A 22,298-nucleotide genomic window follows, 5' to 3' on the forward strand; every position below is an offset into this window, starting at 1 on the left:
AAATCCACCGGAGTACTCCTTTAAGCAATAAAGATTGGTCTTGCAAGAGTTCTGCGCTGGACATTCCTGTTTTTGTTTTTCAAGTTTGTGCCGCCTTGCACATTTCGGGTTGCGGAGAGACTGAAGGGGTGAGCTGAAATACTTCTTGTTCTCTTTTGTCCCAAAAATTTAATTTTTTAAATATAAATTAAAATACAGATTTAAATAAATCAGTTCATATTATTGTGCCGAGCTTTTAACCCAAGAAGTGGTCTTCTTTGCATCTGTCGTTTTGGCATCAGGAAACATTTCTGCATATCTTTCTCGTGCCTTCTCCCAGTTCTTTTGGTTCGGAGTAGAGTTTTGAATATCTTCAATGGAAGACGTATTTTGAGCCCCTAGGCCGGCCTGCTTCTTATGCAGCTGAAGGTGGATCTGGTAAATAAAATAAGGAAGATAAGACTGGGTCCATTTGTTGCAGAAATCCATGTCGAAGGCTGGGTTCACACATAGGGGGAGATTTATCCAAAAGGAGGAGAAGTGGAGGAGCTGCTCATAGCAACCAATCCCGGTCTCAGCAGCTGTGGCGGGAACCCGACTGTGACTGACAGCCGGGTCCCATCGGCGATCTTCTGCAGAGCATCACACTGAGCAGGATATTGTCAGGACGTATGCATACGTCCAGTTGCGCTAACATGTTAGCAACTGGGACGAATGCATACGTCCTAGGGTGGGAAAGGTTAATACTGTCTAGAATTTTTTTTTTGCTAAAGACGTAAAAATATGTTAAAAAAAACTACACTAAGGGTCACTGTCTCCTTAATTCTATCATAAGACCCTGGTCTCAGAGTCGGTTCCATCCATATTTGCTGTTAGGATGGATTTGCTGTCATGGGGGAGGTTGTGTTTTTTTTCCTGCTCTGCTCACCCTCACTGCACTCAGCAGTGGCAGCTGAACCATGTAAGAGGAGGCAGAAATCTGCAGCATTAACAGAGAAGGACAGAGATTTCCAGGCACAAGGTCCTCCAATACAAAGTACTACATTGATTATTGCAGGCAAAAAAGTATTTAGTCAGACACCAATTGTGCAAGTTCTCCCACTGAGTGAGATGAGAGAGACCTGTAATTTTCATCATAGGTATACCTCAACTATGAGAGACATAATGAGGTTATGATTTGTAAAGAATTTATTTGCAAATTATGGTGGAAAATAATTATTTGGTCAATAACAAAAGTTAACTTCAATATTTTGTTATATACCCTTTGTTGGCAATGACAGATGTTAAACGTTTTCTGTCAGTCTTCACAAGGTTTTCACACACTGTTGCTGATATTTTTGCCCATTCCTCCATGCAGATCTCCTCTAGAGCAGTTATGTTTTGGGGCTGTCGCTGGGCAACATGGACTTTCAACTCCCTCCAAAGGTTTTCTATGGGGCGAGATCTGGAGACTGGCTAGGCCACTCCAGGACCTTGAAATGCTTTTTACGAAGCCACTCCTTCGTTGCCCAGGCAGTGTGTTTGAGATCATTGTGATGCTGGAAGACCCAGCCACGTTTTATCTTCAATGTCCTTGCTGATGGAAGGAGGTTTTCACTAAAAATCTCATGATACATGGCCCCGTTTATTCTTTCCTTTACACCAGGGGTCTCAAACTTGCGGCCCTCCAGATGTTGCAAAACATCAACTCCCAGCATGCCTGGACATGCCCAGACAGCCATCTGCTGCAGCTAATGGCTGTCGGAAATGCTGGGAGTTGAAGTTTTGCAACATCTGGAGAGCCAATAGTTTGAGACCCCTGCTTTACACGTATCAGTTGTCCTGGTCCCTTTGTTGAAAAAGCCCCAAAGCATGATGTTTCCACCCCCATGCTTCACAGTAGGTATGGTGTTCTTTGGATGCAACTCAGCAATCTTTCTCCCTCAAACACGACGAGTTTAGTTTTTACCAAAAAGTTCTACTTTGGTTTCATCTGACCATATTACATTCTCCCAATACTCTTCTGGATCATCCAAATGGTCTCTAGAACACTTCAGACGGGACCGGACATGTACTGGCTTAAGCAGGGTTTGAGTCCCTGGCGGCGTAGGGTTACTGATGGTAGCCACAAGAGAAGCGATAGCATGCATTCACCGCAAAGCTGGTATCTATACGTCCGGAGGTCCGGGGCACCGGAAGGACATCAGGCTGGAAGTGAAGCGCTCAGAGGCTACGCCGGTCGTTTCACGTGTCTAAGCGCGCTTCTACCGGCCTCCCAGGCAGGGGGACACGTCTGGCATTGCATGATTTGAGTCCTTGGCGGCGTAGTGTTACTGATGGTAGCCTTTGTTACTTTGGTCCCAGTTCTCTGCAGGTCATTCACTAGGTCCCGCCATGTGTTTCTGGGATTTTTGCTCACAGTTCTTGTGATCATTTTGACACCACAGGCTGAGATCTTGTGTGGAGCACCAGATCAAGGGAGATTATCAGTGATCTTGTATGTCTTCCATTTTCTAATAATTGCTCCCACAGTTGATTTCTTCACACCAAGCTGCTTGCCTTTTGCAGATTCAGTCTTCCCAGCCTGGTGCAGGTCTACAATTTTGTTTCTGGTGTGCTTTGACAGCTCTTTGGTCTTGGCCATAGTGGAGTTTGGAGTGTGACTGTGAGGTTGTGGACAGGTGTCTTTTTATACTGATAAGTTCAAACAGGTGCCATTAATATAGGTAAGGAGTGGAGGACAGAGGAGACTCTTAAGGAAGAAGTTACAGGTCTGTGAGAGCCAGAAATCTTGCTTGTTTGTAGGTGACCAAAAGTAGATTTTGGGGAAAAAAAAAACGAACAAACCCACAGGTCAACAAACTAATAACCAACGGGTGGGTGCTGTGTCCCCCAATGGATCCTCCGAGAAAGAGATTTCACAGTAAGTGAGAAGGCTAACTTGTTTGCCTGTATTTGTGAGAGGGGGCGGGGTTATCACTATAAGAACCCGCGGCGTCACTAGCACGATACGCCGAGGGTTCTTCACGTCATCCATGATCAGCTGACTGTCGGGTCAGCTGACCGGAAGTTCGCTCTAAGGTGGAGTGGGTAAGTGGCTGGGACTGGATGAGGCGTGCGGCAGCGTCCTCCTCGTTGCGGAGGTAAGCTGCAGCTTCGGGGGCCTCAGTCAGTCCAGCCCTGGTCATTATACTTTTTGGGGGGCTTATTTAGTAGTGGCGTGGTTACGTGGGGCCACTACACGGGCGCGGCACGAGGCCGCGGTGATGCGGCTCTATGTGTGTAGATGCCGCGGGTTATTCACGTGACACTGATCAGCTGACCGTATCTCCTTCCGTGCGTGGAGCGGTGGCGGGTAGGTGGGTGGGGCTGATGGAGGTTAGCAGGTTCACTAGGTTCACTTCGCTTGGGGAAACCTCTATTCAGCCCAGCCCTGGTGGTTATTTTCGATGTTGCATGTTATAAGCTCACTCCACCCCAGTGGCCACCCCACACGGCTACGGAGACATCAAAGGCGCATGTGTCACGACACTGCAAGAATAGCAGCTCAGTTGGTACTAGGGCAAACTGTGGGATAAGTGGAATTCTGTTTGGGGGTGAGGGTCTGAGGTCCTGGGCAGCAACGGTACGCATCCGGCTTGCTTACAGCACGTCTTAAAGGTTGATACCGGGACTTTAGCACACTCCAGGGGCAGGACTCGTTCAGGACCCTGTCGCATGTCCATGTCAGGGCAGGAGTGTGTTTGGTCATATATTTCACTCCCTCGTAGTCCGTTTACGGTATCTTCACAAGGTTAACATGGGATGTTTCTACGGTAATTCAGGGTATTCACATTTGGTTACCCTCGGTAGCAAAAAAAAAAAATTAAGCGGTCTTCGCTTTTTGTCATGCAGGTAGGCTAGGTTAATCTTATATCACCGTGGGTGTTGCAGTGCACACAATCGCAGCTGCTGTGCGGTACACACGGTCGTAGCCTTTGTACTGTACAACACGGTCGTAGCCTTTGTACTGTACAACACGGTTGTAGCATTCAGACTGTACACACGGTCGTAGCCTTTGTACTGTACACGTGGTCGTAGCATTCAGACTGTACACACGGTCATAGCCTTTGTACTACACACACACTTGTAGCATTTACACTGTACACATGGTCGTAGTCTTTGTACGGTCGTAGCATTATACACACGGTAGTAGTATTTAAAAATTGTACTGCACACTGTCGTAGCATTTATACTGTACACACGGGCGTAGCATTTACATTGTACACACTGTCGTAGCATTTATGTGGTACACACGGTCGGAGCATTATGCTGTACACGTGGTCGGAGCATTTATGCTGCACACGCGGTTATAGCATTCATACTGTACACACGCTCGTGGCGTTCTATACGGTACACATGCTCGTAGCAGTTATACGGTACACACACTCGTTGCGTAATGGTTATATAGTGGTTCCATGCACACGTTCCCATAAGTTATTTCACACATTCAGTCATATAGTTGTTCAATACACAAGTTCCTATAAATTATTCTACGCTTACAGTCATGTAGAGGTTTCCATGCACATACGCCTATAATGTAGTCCACAATTATATAGCGGTTCAATGCACACGTGTCCAGAATTTATTCTACGCATACAATCATTTAGTTTATCTGTGCACACGCTTCCATAGTTCATCCTACAATCATGTAGTTGTTCTATGCACACGGTCCCATAAATCATTCTACGCTAACAATTATATAGTTGTTCCGTGCCATGTCCCTATAATATATTCTACACATATGGTCATATAGTGGTTCAATGCACTCGCTCTTATAGTAATTCTATACATTCAATCATATAGTTATGCGGTGCAACGCTCATTTAACATTCCACGCATACGGTCAATTAGTTGTCGTGAGCACCCGCTCCAAACAATTGGTCACGCTCCTATAATTGGTCCCATGCATACGGTCTCAACACACGTATTTGCTTTTATTTAATGGGTTTCGACACGTCCCTCCTCTTATAGGAGGGGCGTGTCATGTTTATGGTTTTACGTGCACTTATAGCCATTGTGCAGTAGCAGTGTTGCTGCATGGCATGCTGGTGGTATTGCACATGTAGCCTAATATTCATACTGTGCATCTGCTCGTAGCTTTTATATATACATACGGGCGTAGCATTTATTATGTGCAGTCGCTGTACGGTACGTACACTCTTAGGGTTGTATTGTGCATACGCTCATAGCATTAAATACTGTGTGCGTGCTCGTAGCGTTCATGCTGTATATGCACTGGTAGCATGTATGCTGAGCACGCACTGGTGGTATTTAGGATGGAAATGCACTCTTGGTGTTGGGCAGTTCGCAAGTTCGTAGCATTATGCCGCACATGCTAGTACAGCATGGTGAGTGTTATGTGCATGAGTACGTGGTCATATAATTAGGTCATGCGTGCATATAGTTGTACGTGCATACGTTCATCAAGTAGTTTTGGGCGGATGCTTATATAGTCTGTTCTGGGCATACGCACATACACTTTGTTTTCGCATGCGAGCACATAGTCGTACTGAGGATAGGTTCCTCAAGTTTGTCCAGTATAGTAGATCATAGTTCTCATACTCAAGCGCATGGTTCGTAGTTGGCCATATGTGCATAGAGTTTACTCTGGGCATTCGCTCATATAGTTTGTCTTTGCTTTATCTCACATAGTGTGTTTCAGGTGTATCCACATTTAGTTTGCTCCATGCAGTCATTGACATAGTTCATTGTGCATACTCACATATAGTTCACATACTCAGAGCATTTCAGCGCATGCACTCATGGTTTGTTTCGTATATAGGTTCATCCTCGTGGTTTGGTGCAGATGCTCTGTCGTTAGACGCCATGTAAGTTTAGTGCATAAACATAGCTTGTTTTAAGCATTCCCGCATGTAGTTTGTCATCTGCATAGTTCGTTCATGCGCACGTGCATGGTTCGTTCCGTTTTTCACGCTCATTGTTGCTCTGGACACGCCTAGATAGTTCATCCTTGGCATACACGCATGCGATTTGTTCCAGGCATACGCTCACATAGTTATCAGGTGCATACGATCATATAGTGTCTTTACACATACGAGCATTATTTGTTCTCGGCACATTCGTAGTTCATTTGCACTTAGTTTATTCCGTCTACACGGTAATAGAGGTATCCCGTGCATTCATAGTTTGTTCTCGGCATACGCACACTTAGTCAGTCCTATATTGTTGTCAGGTGCACATGCTCATATAGTCCTGTGCTTACACTCAGTTGTTCCCTGGTTAAGCTCAGGCAAATTGGTTCCATGCTTGCAGTCATAAGTTGATCTGGTCATATGTTCACAATTTGTTCCTTGCGTATGTTAGTTAGGCAGTCTGTCCTAGACATATGTGCAGGTAGTTTGTTTGCGCTTTTTAATTGCTCGGGGTATATACTCATCCAAGTTGTATGGTTTGGTTAACCACATGTGCATAGTTTGTGCTGAGCGCTCGCTCATATAGTTTGTCCTGGGACACGCGCTTTTAAGTTGTTCAAGTCATACACTCATTTAGTTATTCAGGCTACACTATCAGATACTCATTCAGGCCACTCTGTCATAGTGCGTTCTGTGCATACGCCCATAGTTTGTGCTGTACATAGTCACATACTTCGTTCAGGGTATACATTTAGTGTTTGGCAATTCGTTCAGATTGTGGGATCGGTGCATTCAGTCTTAGTTTCTCAGGGGCATACATGTTGATAATCTCCTCTGACCACACGTTCTGACAACTTGGTTTGTAAAATTAGTGTTTCATAGACTTGGTGCAGTGGGGTAGACAGCGTTTGTAAGGTATTCATGTATAGTATCATGCATCAGGGCATCATGCAATCATACAGTTTGTACTGGGCATATGCGTGATACTGGGTAGGTGTTCATATAATTTGTTCAGTGCATACGCTCGCTCATGCAGCTCATTCTAGCCTCACGTGCATATAGTTTGTGCGGTACAGGCGCTCATATAGTTTGGTCGGTGTTCACGGTCATGGTGTCTGTTTTTGGATATGTGGTCTTCGTGTTCTTGTACACAAGATGTAAACAGATGTACACAAGGTCTGGTTAGTTATGCCGGGCTCACGTTCATGTTGTCATGTTCTGCATATGTGTCAAGGAGTTATGCTAGGCATATGCTTATAGCATTCATACACGGTAATTGCTGATATGTTCATTTGGTACATTTGCTACTTTGGTTGAGGTTTTCAGTTTCAGATTGACCAGTCACGTCTACAGGTCGGTCCGGATACAACCTGACACGACTTCAGGTTGGCGACAATGTGATTACATACGATTGTGTTTAGTTAGTAGTTGGGTCAGGCCACAGATATATAGTTTATTCCCCAAAAATAGGTCACTTCGTGGTTAGGAGTGGTCTCGGCTTCAAGTTGATAGTGATACTTTTTAGTGGAGTTTTTCATTTTCGGCTAGACCTGTCACGTCCACAGGTTGGTTCAGTCATTACCCGACACGACTTCAGGTTGACAACGATGTCTTTATACATTTGCGCATGTTTAGTCAGCATTTGGGACATGTATTTAGGGAAACAGCTTGATTTCTGTTGACGTTTCGTCTGTCTCGGCTTCAGGTTGTCAATGATATTGGGTTGAGTTTCACGATCTTGCCTGTTGCATAAGTGGTTTCATTGCCTGTCACGTCCACAGGCCAGTTTAGTTACAATCTAACACGGCTTTAGGTTGACGACTAGGTAGTCAGCCGGGTTTTCATGTTTAGCACTTGGGATTGTGCATACGGGCTTGGTTGGTCCAGTTTAGATATCATTTTCATTCCTACTTGCATTGGTTGGGTTTTGGCCACCATTTGCTGCATTTAGCTCATACTATCAAGGTATATCTGGCCTCCAGTGCCATGTCGCGTTCTCGCCTGACAAGGTGTCTTTGGACACATCTCATGCCAGCGGCGCTGCTCTGTAAACCATTTAAAAATGGAGGTTAGAGAACCCTCTAGACATCAAGCCTTGACGGCTGGCCTGGTTAGACGGTTAGCAGACGCCTCATAATTCTCAATGTGGTTGTCAGGTCAGCTTAACGTTAAAGGCCGCTCTATTCTCAGGTGATTATGGCTTCTAGGGCCAGGGGAATTCACATACAGGTGCAAGGTCAAATTTCATCAGCTTGTGGGGATACAGATAATCACGCGTCCAAATCGTATAGCTGCAAACAACATCATTGCCCGGTCAGCTTGTTTCGTATCGTATTTTCCTACCCCCACTAGTGGTGCCCAGTTCGAGTGTTGCAAGCTTTCCTTTCGCACATCTAGGAGCGAGTGGGGGTCGGCCACTGTTATTGGGGCCGCACTCACCACTACGTCATTTGTCGATCATACATATTCACATTAAATCCTTAGGTAGTGGTTTGTTTAATAAAGCGTTTTGTTTTAAATATTGAAGTTTTGCCCTCTATTTATTCAGGTATTCCTACACGTGACAGTACATGGCACAACTCAGACTGTCTGTTAGCTAGTATTATGTGGTTAGGTTTAGGTAGGTACGCTACGCATTTGAGACCCAGAGACCCAGGGGGTGCTGAAAAAGAATGGAAAGCGCCGACACCTGCCCTTTGAGGGAACTAAGGAAAAAAACAACGGGAGACCGGGATCGGGCCTCGCACCACCTAAAGTAGGCACGCCAGGTTCTGTGATTAACCCTGGCAGAGGACACGAAGCATGGTGCAAATGACCCGGAGAGAGAAACCGCGAGCCCTCAGCACAGCGGTTTCAACCGCCACGCTGTCAAACGCAGCGGCAGTGAATTGGGGTGCCAGAGAGGACCTTAAAGAGAAGGTCGAGCCGCATGGGAACGTCCGCCACAAGACGAACTACGTCGACGAACCACGAGCACCGGGACCAATCCGGAGCCACCAGAATTGCTGAGATGCTTTCTGCCTTGAGTTTCCTCACTACCCTGGGCAAGAGGGGAAGTGGATGGAAGATGTAAGGGAGGACAAACTGTGATCAGGGAATGACCAACGTGTCCACAGCCAGAGCCAGAGGATCGCTGTATTTTGCCACGAAGGCGGGAACCTTGCCTGTTTAGGCGGGATGCAAAGAGGTCCATGTCCGGGGTCCCCCAACGTTTGCAAATTGCTGCGAACACCTCCGGGTGGAAAAACCACTCCCCGGGGTCGGGCGAGGAGTGACTGAGAAAGTCCACCCAATTGTCCACCCCGGGAATGTGGATCGCTGAGATGGAGGGAACCTGGCGTTCCGCCCAGACAAGGATCCTTGTCACCTCCGTCATTGCCGTGAGGCTGCGAGTGCCCCCCTGGCGATTGATATAGGCCACAGCCGTGGTGTTGTCTGCTTGGACCCGAACCAGACAACTCCAGAGTAACAACCCCCAGTGGAGGAGACAAAGAAAGATGGCCCCAAGCTCCAAGATGTTGATGGGGAGACTGGCTTCTTAGGGGAACAACATCCTGCCCAACACTTCCATACACGCACTGATGGCCACTGGTTCCGGCGCGGCACAATAGTCGGATCCTGGACAACAGAGCAAACCGCTTGTCCGGTGGAAGCAGAACCCGAGTCTTTTCGGTGTCAAAGCGAAGCCCCGGGAAGACTAGAGACTGGGAGGGAGAGAGGTTGGATTCCTCCCGGTTGATCACCCACCCGAAACTGGTCAGGGTCTGAAGAATGATGTGGAGACTCTCCTGATCAACAGGTCATCCAGATAAGGGAGCACCGACACCCCCCAAGAGTGGAGGATAGCGATCACCACCGCCAGGACCACAAATTGAAAATTACCTGAAGGAATGTCAAACCACAGAAATCATTGGTGTGCCGGAAAAATGGGGATGTGGAGGTAGGCATCTCGGATGTCCACGGACGCAGCAACAGAACGGAGAGATTCCATTCGGAAGTGCTGCAGGTGCAAGTGCCGATTGAGGAGCTTCAGATCGAGATTCGGACAGACCGTTCCCCCTTTTTTGGGAACGACAAACAGATTTGAATAGAAGCCCAAAAAACGTTAATAGCAGCCCCCGATCCCTGTAACATGCGCTGCGGGAAGCATGGTCGCCAAGATCTCTAAAAGGAAAAGATGTCCAGGATTCGGGTGAAGTCCAAACAGGGTATAACTTTATTTAGGCTTGCACATACACGATTAAAATACTCTTAGAGTATTTTAATCGTGTATGTGCAAGCCTAAATAAAGTTATACCCTGTTTGGACTTCACCCGAATGCTGGACATCTTTTCCTTTTGGAGATTGTTGCCTGAGAAGCCAGAGGCGGGTCCTGCAGGTCCGCGCACAGGTGGTGTTCCTTCTGGGTGAGCTGTCTTCAATTTGCCATTGTGGACATGGTCGCCAAGACAGCCGCAGCAGAGGAGTAGCCGGGCCGTGCAAAAGGCACACAGGCTGCCACGGACGGTGTGCAGGCAGTAGGAGGGACGAGGCACCGTGTGACAGAATACTGTTGCAAGAATAAGAAAGCACCTCTTGTGTGGCATGGCCGCATGCTGATCACTGCCATGTTGTTTTAAAGGTACAGGGGAGAGAAACCACTGGCATGATTCCGGAGAGGGACTGGACCCCAATAAGAACCCCTAACCCCCAGAAAAAAGTTAATCCAGCCCACAATGACTTGCAAGGTAAAGATAACCTCCAGGGAGAGGGAAAATAGGACATGGTGGGAAGGGGGAACGGGGGTGGATGGGGCATACTTACCTCAAAGGAGCTGATCCACATACTCACTCACCGAAGTCTTCATCCAGCCTAGTGCCACACTGCATCATACCAGGCTGCCATAGCAGGGTGAGCAGGGGCAAGAGGGGACCCGGACCCAGGGTACATCCCTAGCGCTGGTTGGAGTGAGAAGGGGTTAACAGTGCATACTTTATGTACCCTGACCCTTCCTCGCAAGTGGGGGATCAGGCAGCGCCATGCTCCTGTCGCCCCAACCTAAATAAAATAAAAAAGGAGAGAAAACTCTAAAATTTTAGAACAACTAGAGAGAAAAAAAAAAGACAAGGTCTTGAGTACTCCAGACCTGCGTCTGCCTCCTACTGACACCAAGCTAAAACTCAGAGTCAGTGGGCGGGGTATATCCTGCCAGCAGGGGCCGACTTCTTTTTTGTTAATGCCTAGTATCAGTCTCCTAGTGGCAGCAAGATATACCCACGGTTCCTGTGTCCCTCAATGGAGCCGAAGGAGAAATACTTATTTTCCACCATAATTTGCAAATAAATTCTTAAAAAAATCAGACAATGTGATTTTTTTTTTCTTTTCTCATTCTGTCTCTCATAGTTGAGGTATACCTATGATGAAAATGACAGCTTTTTATGTGGGAGAACTTGCACAATTGGTGGCTAGCTAAATACTTTTTTACCCCACTGTACACATATGTTTCTCTATGGGTACAAGATGAATGAATTGCTTGGGCGCTTGCACCCTATACTGTGGAGGCCATGTGACAAGGGAGAGGTACGGGGGAGAGAAAAGAGCAAATTGTCATGCGCCTAAAGGAACACCCACGGCCTCCAGCAAAACTGCAGGGAGAGCGAGCAGCCCTTTAGAGAATAAAATAAGGAATTTCACATATAATACATGCATATTAATGAACAGAATCATTTTAGAACATATTACTACACCAGCTGGAGCATTTTTGAGATTTTACAACTAACGGCAGTAACGCTTCAAACAGGCGCTTGCCTCCTAATACATTTGTCACATTTTGGGTGTCTGTGCATCTTTGGCCGTGATTTCTTCCAATTTCTGGCATAAGTATATCTGCTAGGCTTCCCACTAAGTGGTGCTACGCCAGCAATAAGTCACAACTTTTTGCAAAAATTTGTAACTTTTTATCCCTGAAAACTGACACAAAAGACTAGACAAGTTACCCAACAGTCCCTGAAAATATTCCACAACTTACCGGATCTCTCATCCCATCCCCAGATCTGCCCAGACCTTCTCCCTTTTTCCAGCCCATTTTCTCCAGCATCTGTCTTCCTTTGTTACTGTCATTAATTTCTCTGTGTTAAATGAAAAAAATAAAAAAAATAAAAATATATATTATTATAATAATTTTTTATTTTTTTTAATCCAGGAGTTTACCCCCCCCCCCCCCCCCCCCCCTAAACATACACATGTACAGATGCTGGGGCATCATCTCTCTGGAACGCGTTTTCACTTCCCACCACTTTGCGGCGTCTACTGGCTCTGTCTTTGTACTTTGAGTTCTTTAACGCTTTGTTATCTTCATATTCGATGCCCTAAGAAAATGCAGGGTTTAGAACATTCATCTGTCTGACCTAAACACTACATTAACATTACAAGAGGACTGAACAGTAGACACATATTTCATGCAGATACTTATGAAAGAAGTAGTCTTGGTAATTAGGAGTATATTAGGAAAGTACAACCTCTTTACAGCCCTATTCATTTCAATGACAGTGATATGAACATTACCTCGGAGATCCAGGTAAATATGACAGAGTAAGACTGTGGCCATAAAGGAGAATGTTTGCATTTTCCCCAACATTACCATTGAGTGGCAGCTGCAGTCTACACGAATTTGTAGACTCCTAACTCATAGCGTCCTCCAATCTGCACATTCATGTGTACTGTTTCCCAACCAGGGTGCCTCCAGCTGTTGCAAAACTACAACTCCCAGCATGCCCGGACAGCCTTTGGCTGTCCGGGCATGCTGGGAGTTGCAGTTTTACAACAGCTGGAGGCGCCCTGGTTGGGAAACACTGCTTTATAGTTAAAATTAGAGAGTGTTGCTACAAAAAGTCCTCATAACACCCCTTTACACTGTACACTACATTATGCCTTGTATAGGACATGACTACTATCTTTGGTGACCTTTGAATCTCAATCATGCAATGGGAACAATTAGAGATGAGCGAACTTACAGTGAATTCGATTCGTCACGAACTTCTCGGCTCGGCAGTTGCTGATTTTCCTGCATAAATTAGTTCAGCTTTCAGGTGCTCCAGTGGGCTGGAAAAGGTGGATAGAGTCCTAGGACAGAGTCTCCAGCCCACCGGAGCACCTGAAAGCTGAACTAATTTATGCAGGAAAAGTCAGCAACTGCCGAGTCGAGAAGTCCGTGACGAATCGAATTTACTGTAAGTTCGCTCATCTCTAGGAACAATATTAGTTTCCTGGGCTGTTACTTTTAAAGACCACACATACTTTTACCTGTAAGATTTTAGTTTACTTTACTATTCACGTGGCCAGGAACAAAGAAAAGTCACTGGTTTAGAGAAAAGTATAGTGATACACACCTATGCATCTACTGCTCTTACCTGTAAGCCGTATTTGTCACGGATCTGTTTAAGCCCCTTCCGTCTTTGCTTTTCTTTTTCCTCTTTGCTTAGCACTGGTCCAGCTGGTGATAAAAATACTGAACAGTGAATACCATTTCGCCAATATAATACCATACACGTGTGTTTAGCAGCCAGACGGACAGGCAAGTCCCCATTCACACCACATTTTTTCCCCTTACATTTAGTTTGTACGACAGGAAAGCACCTGATGTACACACCATAGGAGAATGTAATCGCGTAGTAGACTATGCTATTCCATTCACTGAAATCTAGTAAAAATAAATTATGCTGTACAGTATATGTTCTTAAAGGGTACATTTCATCAAAAAAAACTTTTGATATATTATAGATTAAGGTATGCAGAATAACTTTCCAATTGCATGTTATTAAAAAATATGCTTCTTTCTATTTAATTTTCCACTTGACCAATAGAGGTCTCCCTACCAGTCCTGGCCGCAAGACCTTTTTATAGATTTCAGACTCATTCTGGAGTCCTAAATCTCAGACTGCAGCCGGGACACAGACAAGCTCAGCTGGCAGCTCTGAATCTTCTCCTCTCTGTTTACAACTGCATGTGCAGAGAGAAGAAGATCGAATCTCAGATCATAAAATGAATGAGGGCATTCAGTAAGGCAGAGTCAGGAGTATGCCCTGCTGTGCTATGAGCACAGTGCTTGTTCCTGCCTGTCTAACAGGCAGGGAGCAGTGCTGAGCTTGTCTGTGTTCCGGCTGCAGTCTGAGATTTAGGACTCCAGCATGAGTCTGAAATCTATCAAAAGGGCTTGCAGCCAGGACTGGTAGGGAGACCGCTAGTGGTCATTTTTTTCAAAGTGGAAAATTAAATAGAAAGAAGCATTTTTTTTTTTTTTATAACATGCAATTGGAAAGTTATTCTGCATACATTAATTTATAATATATCAAGAGTTTATTTTATTTTATGAAAGGTACCCTTTAACATAAAGACATCAGTTGAATGATAATATGTCATACAGTAATATTATGGTATCCATAACACATCCATAAGGAAAAGCTCACAATGCATATGTTTAGCAGATGACAATAGTCTATGAATAATGGATGCCAATGTATGGCAACCACCACAGCCCCTGCTTACATGTACATAAGGAGAGTGTTCTGGCATATACACTAATTGGAGATAAAAATGACATATTATTAAAGAACAAGTTACCAGAGTATTCTTCTTTCTGATTTAGTCGTAGATGGGCACGGACTTGTCCAGGTTCGCAGCCATCACAGGTTTCACTTCCAGGGTGCACATGAAATGAAAGCACAGTCTCTGCAAACTTGACCTCGTCTCCATGATGTATCATGACGGGCTCACAGATTATTTTGGGCTGCATTATAGAATAAGGACAAAGCTTAAAATCACCGAAAACAAGTATGAATTATAGATATTATGCTTATAAGGTTATTGGTCTTTATAAGGTTATTGATCTGCATACTAAAGAACAGATGTACCCTTTACATTAGGAAACCTGATAATCTGTGAGGACTAATGGAGAAGGGTCTGTATTGCTGAGTGTTCTTCAGGGGTCCTCACAAAATAGGAAGTACACTGTGACTGAATAGATGGTCTATTTAATACCACTTATTCTATGATCCAACCTCTGGGGATAACTGTGTTCAACTGGCATTTCTGCTGACCTTTAAGGGTCAATTCATATGTACAGTATTCTGCGCAGATTTGATGCACAGATTTGATGCGCAGGATTTTCTGCTGCAGATTTCAATGTAAACTGAATGACTGGACACAGCTTGAAATCCTGCGCATCAAATCTGCACAGAGTACTGTACGTGTGAACAGACCCTGAAGGTCTTGGGGATCATGGCGCACATAATCATTAATACATGGTTTTGAGAAGCAGTGACCGCTTTCTCTTCTATTCTCTAAAAGACCATCAATTATTTTTACCTTATTTAAAGCATTATATATATATATATATATGTATTAAAGCCCAATGGGCTGTATTTGTGGGAGGGGCTGGACACTACATAAACCCCGGGCTCCTGTACCTCGGGGCGGGTGCGGCGTTATTGCAGTTTTCCTTGTGTGGCTGCAAGTGAGCTCACTCGTCGCGTCACTTCCGGTTTCGGTTTCCTGTTTCCGGTTTCGGTTTCCTGCTCCGGCGTTCGGCTGCGGAGTGTCACGTCAGGTGTTTGGCGGCGCGTGGAGGGTAAGTGCCGGCTGGCCGGCATATTGGAGTTACTTTTACGGGCCTTCATTAGGTATGCACCGGGAGCCGTATCCCGCCCCACTACAAGTTTTCCCCGCTTCGTTCTCGGGGCCGTCCGTCCATAACGTGCGGGGTATTCCTGAGATCAGGGATTATTTCATTAAGACAGTTATAGGTAGATATTGTGTTATGTTCGGGTGGTGGTTAGTCATTTTGGTCACCGCATAACCGCGAGTCATTTGTACGTCCCATTGCAGGTGGGTCTATTGAAGGTTTCTCTTTTATTTTTGTGGGGGGGGGGGGGGGCACTACTGCCATGTGAGATGGTGTTGGCTCCCGCAGCCAGGCACTCATACTTAGAATATATCATGTCACTTCATAGTCAGCTTTTAAGACAGTTTACATGGGCTAACACAGGGGTTAATATACTATAGAACATCCACCAGGTCGGTTTTTCCAGATCTGCGTTGGATTTGGCAGATATAGTTAGTACACTGTTGTAGGGGTCTCTGGAGGTTTATAGATTACTTAAAATGGGGACAGCGTTTATTTTGCATCATATCTGTCACATTTCTGCAGAGTTAGGCGTGATTTTCTGTTGATTATTTAGTTTGTGTGTGTACATATAGATTCGGTGGGTCCTGGATTCAGGTGATTCATTGAGGGGTTCCTCCTGGTTGGTTCAGCTACAAGTTACCTCGGGTAGGTCACATGGTTTTAGGTTATTTTTGATTCTGTCGGGCGTACGTTTTGTTGTTGCTGACACGTCTTCAGAACAAACAATAGAATATATAAAAAAAAAAAAAAAAAAAGGGGGGGGGATATGGATAGATATATATATATATATATATATGTGTATATGCTCGTATGGGTAAATAAGCTGTGGGGATACATAAGTGTGCGTATATGTATGGGTATGGGTCAGGCAGGGATATATGTGTATGGTCTGGGTATAGGCACGTGGGTGTGCACATGTTTTCTTTACATATATGTGTGTGTATGTGTAGGTATCTGTGTGTATATATGCAGGCGGGTATATGCAGGTATGCACATATGTGTGTATGTATGTATATGCTTATGTTTATGTGTATAGTAGAGCACATTGTATGTGTATGGGATGTCTAGTTTTACGTAAAAATTGGTTATATCTTGACGATGACCCGGCACGTTGTTGGGTCTGGCAGAAATCTCGTTTCGGTAGTCATGCTTATACACCAGCAGTTATCCTAAGTAACTGCCACGAATGGTATGTCAGTCCTAACTACGCACGTCACGTAGTTATATAGTCAATTTCTCGGTACCCTGTTGCCTGACTCGTTCCTTCAGCTCGAGGGTTGTTATTACTTGTTTGTTGTTTCTGACTCTTCTTCAGAGCAACCTCATTGCGGCAGGTTCTGGTTGGCTTTCTGACACGTTTTCAGATCGATTTGCAATATCTTTATTTACGTTGTACTTAGTGTACGCATATTTCCATTTACGGTCAGGTTTTTCTCCTTTAGTAATTACAGGTCCAGTATCAGTGGTGGTTACTCGATTACATCAGCAGCACCTAGGTGGGTAAAAAAAAAAAAAAAAAAAAAGTGAGAGAAGTCCATGACACATGCTGGTTTGGGTTTAATTGTTATATTTTATTTTCCACCGGCACCCGTTTGGCCCGGACAGGTACCTACTCAAGCATGTCTCATGGGTCAGACATCGAGGAGTCCTTGTCCGTCTTGGATACCCCATCCAGGGTGTCTGAGGGGGGCGACGCTCCTTCGTATCGCACATGGACCATCCCAAAACTGATGGAGGAACTTAAGAAGCGTGGGGTTCCTTTTCCGGCTTCCGCACGAAAAGCCGAATTATATAAGATACTGATGGCTGACCCATTGCCAGGGACCAGTCTGCAGCAGGATCCCATTACAGCTTCCCTGGGACAGTTGCATGCCTTAATGGCGACTATGGTGGACTCCCTATCAACTGTGCAGGCTAGGTTGGACAGTCTCGAGAGCAACAATGCCCAGAGGCCTGCAGCAGGTGTCCTGGTGCCTGCCGTTGTCCCAGTTCCAGCTGCTAACAGTATGCAGGTGGCAGTGCCGGTACCAGGGTGCAGTACGGATTCAGGTAGGGGGTTGGTACCTCCTAGGGTGGCACCAGCGTATTTTGTTCCTTCCAATGTGCGTAAGGACATTTTGGAGGGAAGGGACGTAAATTTGGCGTCTTTGCTCATTGCCACCCAGGACATGATAGATACTAGAACCATTGCCTGCGGGGAGTTGTCTGTGGTGCTGAGGAGCAAAGACGCCAGGTTGAATAGGAAATTATCTTTTCCTGAATTCATTGTGGCATTTAGCATGTTCAGGGATGTAGTCTGCTCGGCAAAACCTCTTAGGAGGGAGGAATTGGATATTTACCTATTTAATATGGCAGACCTATGTAATAAATATGGAGGGACCTACTTTTACGATTATCATAAGTCGTTTTCAGCAAAAGCAGCAGCGGCATTTGCGCAACATGGTTACTCTTATGACTGGTCCAAACTGGACACGGAGCTGTTTTGCCGGCATTTTGCGGGGCTTAGGGCCCCGTCATGCGCGTTATGTCAATCTATATCACATGCCACGGCATGGTGCAATTTAGCGCAGGAGGAGGCGTCAGCAAGTAAACCAGGTACCTCATATGCTGGTAACAGGGCCACAGAATCGGTTGATAAATTGGGCAGACCAGTTAGGTTTTTGGGTAAAAACCAAATTTGTAATAATTATAATTTAGCTACATGCAATTACAATCAGTGTAGACTGTTACATGTTTGTCTTAAGTGTTTTCGGGCTCACCCCCGTTCACTGTGCTCAATAAAAGGTGGTTCATCATATTTAGGTGTCATACAGATGCATGTCTTGAAGGGGTATCTTGAATTTCATCCCAACTTAGAATGGGTAAATTGGCTTTTGGATGGTTTCAGCAGCGGTTTCCATACAGGACTAGTAGCTCTTCCACAATCCACATATGAATGTAATAATTTATTATCAGCGGCCAATGACCCTATGTCAGTATCAGAGTTGCTGGATAGGGAAGTTGATAAAGGTTACATGATTGGTCCTTTTTCAGTACCTCCATTTCAAGATTGGCGGGTCAGCCCCATTGGTATTGTCTCAGGGAAGTTCAGTAACAAAAAACGATTGATTTTCGATCTGTCAGCACCGCACGGCTCTGTCATACCCAGTATTAATTCTTTGATCCCCTCAGATGAGTTCGCTATGAAATATTCTTCCGTTGACCAAGCAATCCAGATGTTGCTAACGTTGGGTACAGGTGCATGGTTGTCCAAGGTAGACATAATGGATGCTTTTAAGTTGTTGCCAGTAAAAAAGGATCTTTGGCAGTGGTATGGGGTGAAGTGGCAACAACTGTATTATTTTGCGGTAAAACTTACATTTGGTTCCAAATCCAGTCCATGGCTTTTTGATCAGTTAGCTTGTGCTTTGCAGTGGATTTTACAACACGCTGTTGGCTGTAGCAACGTTATTCATTATCTTGATGATTTTCTGTTGTTAGAGCCCCCTCAGCAAGTTCCGTGGCAGTTGGGAAAGACACTTGAGGTTTTTAGTCAGATAGGAATTCCAGTTTCCCCCGCTAAGGTGGAAGGTCCGACCAAGGTTCTGACTTTCCTAGGGATAATTTTAGATTCTAACAAAATGGAGGCCCGATTGCCTGCAGATAAACTATCACGTATCCGAGACATGGTTAATAAGTTCGTCAGGTCCCGGGTCACGAACAAAGCAGAGTTGCAGAGTCTTTTAGGGATGTTGGCTTTCGCCATGAGGGTAATTCCCCAGGGCAGGTCCTTCATTTCTAGGTTGTTAGATTTGGTGGCCGCTGCTCCGCTCCAGGACAGCATAGTGCACCTGGGTCATCCAGCTATGTCGGATCTGCTCATGTGGCAGCAGTTTCTAGCAAACTGGAAGGGGGTGTCTCTCTTTGTGCCTGTTGTTGGTTCCGATTCTCCCCGCATATTCACAGACGCCTCATCCAGCGTGGGCTTTGCTGCTATATGGGGTTCTCGATGGTTAGCTAGCGGCTGGCCGGGGCAGGTTTATGTTATTCCTGGTTTCACGGACAGCTCCGCTACCTTTGAAATCGTTCCCATAGTGGCGGCAGCGCAGGCTTGGGGGGAGTACTGGTGCAATAGGTCGGTGATTTTTGTTTGTGACAACTCGGCCACTGTGGACATCGTCAATAAAGGGAGATCTAAGTCAGCAGAAGTAATGAGGTTTTTAAGACGTTTAGTTTGGATCGCGTTACAATTTAATTTCCATTTCTCGGCTGTACATATTGAAGGTAGTAGGAACATAGCAGCTGATGCGTTATCTAGGCTAAAATTTGATGTTTTCTTTCAGGTTATGCCGGGGGCAGATACGCGAGGGTGGCCAGTACCACAATTTCAACTTCTCAGCATGGATTAGGTCTTTACAAACAACTGGCTCGGAAGCTAATGATGAGCTCGTTGGCTCCTAGCACTGCTCGAGCATATAATCTTGCGTGGGACAGGTATACCAAATTTATAGCAGAGTTTTCTAATCCTGAAGAAGATTATGTTTCAAATTTAGTTTGTTTCATTTCATTTTGTCATTTTACCAAGAAGTTCTCATTCAATACTATCAAATTATATTTGGCGGGTATTCAGCACTTCCTGGCCATGGAATATCCAAGCAGGCCTTCACTTTTTTCGGTACATGCGATAAAGTCGGTGTTGCGCGGTATTCGCAGCACCCCAACTGTCAGGGCAGGGGCTAGGTGGCCCATTTCAGGTGAAATATTCCGTAACTTATCGGATTTGTTGGATACAGCACCTTTGGGGGTTGCACGCAGCATTTTGATTAAATCAGCCATGTACTTAATTTTTTATGGTTTTCTCAGGCCTGGAGAAGTGACAGCTAGTTCAGTCAAGGGCAGGCCAGTTTTAAGGCAACAGTTATCGCGAGTTGGAGATAGATATGTTTTATCTCTGCTAAGTACCAAGACATCCAAATCGGAGGTTTTGATTACTTATTTTTTCTCGGGTAACAAGTGGTGCCCAGTAAGGGTCTTGGATCAATTCATGAATATCACACGCGGAGTGGGTCCCGAGGTGCCTTTACTGGCAGTAGATGGTTTGCCGTTGTCAACTAGTCTTTTCACTAGTTCTATTCGCTCTCTACTCACCATGCTAGGCCTAGACCCGCAGAAATTTTCTGGCCATTCCTTCAGGATAGGTGCAGCATCGGCCGCGTCAAAGCACAAGGTGCCCGCTCATGTAATAAAGAGGTTGGGTAGATGGAAGTCGGCTTGTTACGCTCGATACATTCCAAACCCCGAGAAAGAAATGTCAGATGTATTTAAGGTGTTAGTTTTGTGAATTAATAAAGGTTATATATATTTACCTATTCTGGCTTGTCTTTTGCCCTCTATAGGCGGGCCCTCATCTCATGCGGTTATGGCACACCTCAGACCGCTGTTAGTATAAGGTTAGGTAAGTTCATATCCATTATGGGAAGCCTTGACCACAAGTATTAAAGCCCAATGGGCTGTATTTGTGGGAGGGGCTGGACACTACATAAACCCCGGGCTCCTGTACCTCGGGGCGGGTGCGGCGTTATTCCCACCCAACCCTCCCTCATTTATCATATTTTCACAACAGGGCATGCCCTCTATAGGCGGGCCCTCATCTCATGCGGTTATGGCACACCTCAGACCGCTGTTAGTATAAGGTTAGGTAAGTTCATATCCATTATGGGAAGCCTTGACCACAAATATATATATATATATATATATATATATATATAACGTAAAATATTTTGATTGATGGTTGAGCACTAGGATTTCTATCACTACAATGTGATAAGTGTATATCCCAGTGCCACAATGAGCTTACCTGCAGGATCTGGTTGCCATTGATGATTGTGCCATTCTGGCTGCCTTGATCAACAAGCACATAGCTCTGCAGATCATGGTCAAAGTAAACTTCTGCATGAAACTAAATAGATAAAAATACAGTTATTTTTTGCTCATTCTATGTCATGAATACCAGCAGTAAAAGAACAACAGAGATTTGTCTGTTTAGGTACTGAGGTGTGGAAAGTCTACAGTGTGTGAAGAGAAAAAAAATCCCAGCATGCAAGTGAGCTAGGAATGCTGGGGGATTTCAGAACTTAAGGCAGCTCAGGACTATAAAACAGACTAAAAAGACAACAAGCCAGGTATAGGATTTACATAGTGAATTATACACTACTCAAAAAAAAATAAAGGGAACACTTAAACAACACAATGTAACTCCAAGTCAATCACACTTCTGTGAAATCACACTGTCCACTCAGGAAGCAACACTGATTGACAATCAATTTCACATGCTGTTGTGAAAATGGAACAGACAACAGGTGGAAATTATAGGCAATTAGCAAGACACTCCCAATAAAGGAGTGGTTCTGTAGGTGGTGACCACAGACCACTTTTCAGTTCCTGTGCTTCCTGGCTGATGTTTTGGTTACTGTTGAATGCTGGCAGTGCTTTCACTAGTGGTAACATGAGACTGAGTCTACAACCCATACAATATCGCGCCACACCCCTACCCCTTAATTCCCTGGTTGAACTTGATGGACATATGTCTTTTTTCGACCGTACTAACTATGTAAGTGGCTCAGGTAGTGCAGCTCATCCAGGATGGCACATCAATGCGAGCTGTGGCAAGAAGGTTTCCTGTGTCCATCAGCGTAGTGTCGAGAGCATGGAGGCGCTACCAGGAGACAGGCCAGTACATCAGAAGATGTGGAGGAGGCCGTAGGAGGGCAAGGAGGAGCACTTTG

At 45.1% G+C, this 22,298-nt stretch overlaps 1 protein-coding gene across 1 annotated transcript in view; it reads right to left on the reverse strand.

Moving 5' to 3' along the window:
• Nucleotides 1-70: 70 nt before the first annotated feature.
• Nucleotides 71-22,298, reverse strand: part of AGGF1 (angiogenic factor with G-patch and FHA domains 1) — a 39,721-nt gene continuing 17,493 nt past the window's right edge. Inside the window, exons 9-14 of the mRNA XM_056541727.1 lie at nucleotides 21,371-21,472; nucleotides 14,472-14,637; nucleotides 13,262-13,344; nucleotides 12,093-12,220; nucleotides 11,881-11,980; nucleotides 71-414 (exon numbers count right to left, since the gene is read on the reverse strand). Coding sequence (XP_056397702.1) covers nucleotides 220-414; nucleotides 11,881-11,980; nucleotides 12,093-12,220; nucleotides 13,262-13,344; nucleotides 14,472-14,637; nucleotides 21,371-21,472 — 774 coding nt within the window. The 3' untranslated portion in view covers nucleotides 71-219. The remainder of the gene's footprint in view (nucleotides 415-11,880; nucleotides 11,981-12,092; nucleotides 12,221-13,261; nucleotides 13,345-14,471; nucleotides 14,638-21,370; nucleotides 21,473-22,298) is intronic.

The sequence above is a fragment of the Hyla sarda genome, chromosome 1, assembly GCF_029499605.1.
Source record: "Hyla sarda isolate aHylSar1 chromosome 1, aHylSar1.hap1, whole genome shotgun sequence".
NCBI lineage: Eukaryota > Metazoa > Chordata > Amphibia > Anura > Hylidae > Hyla > Hyla sarda.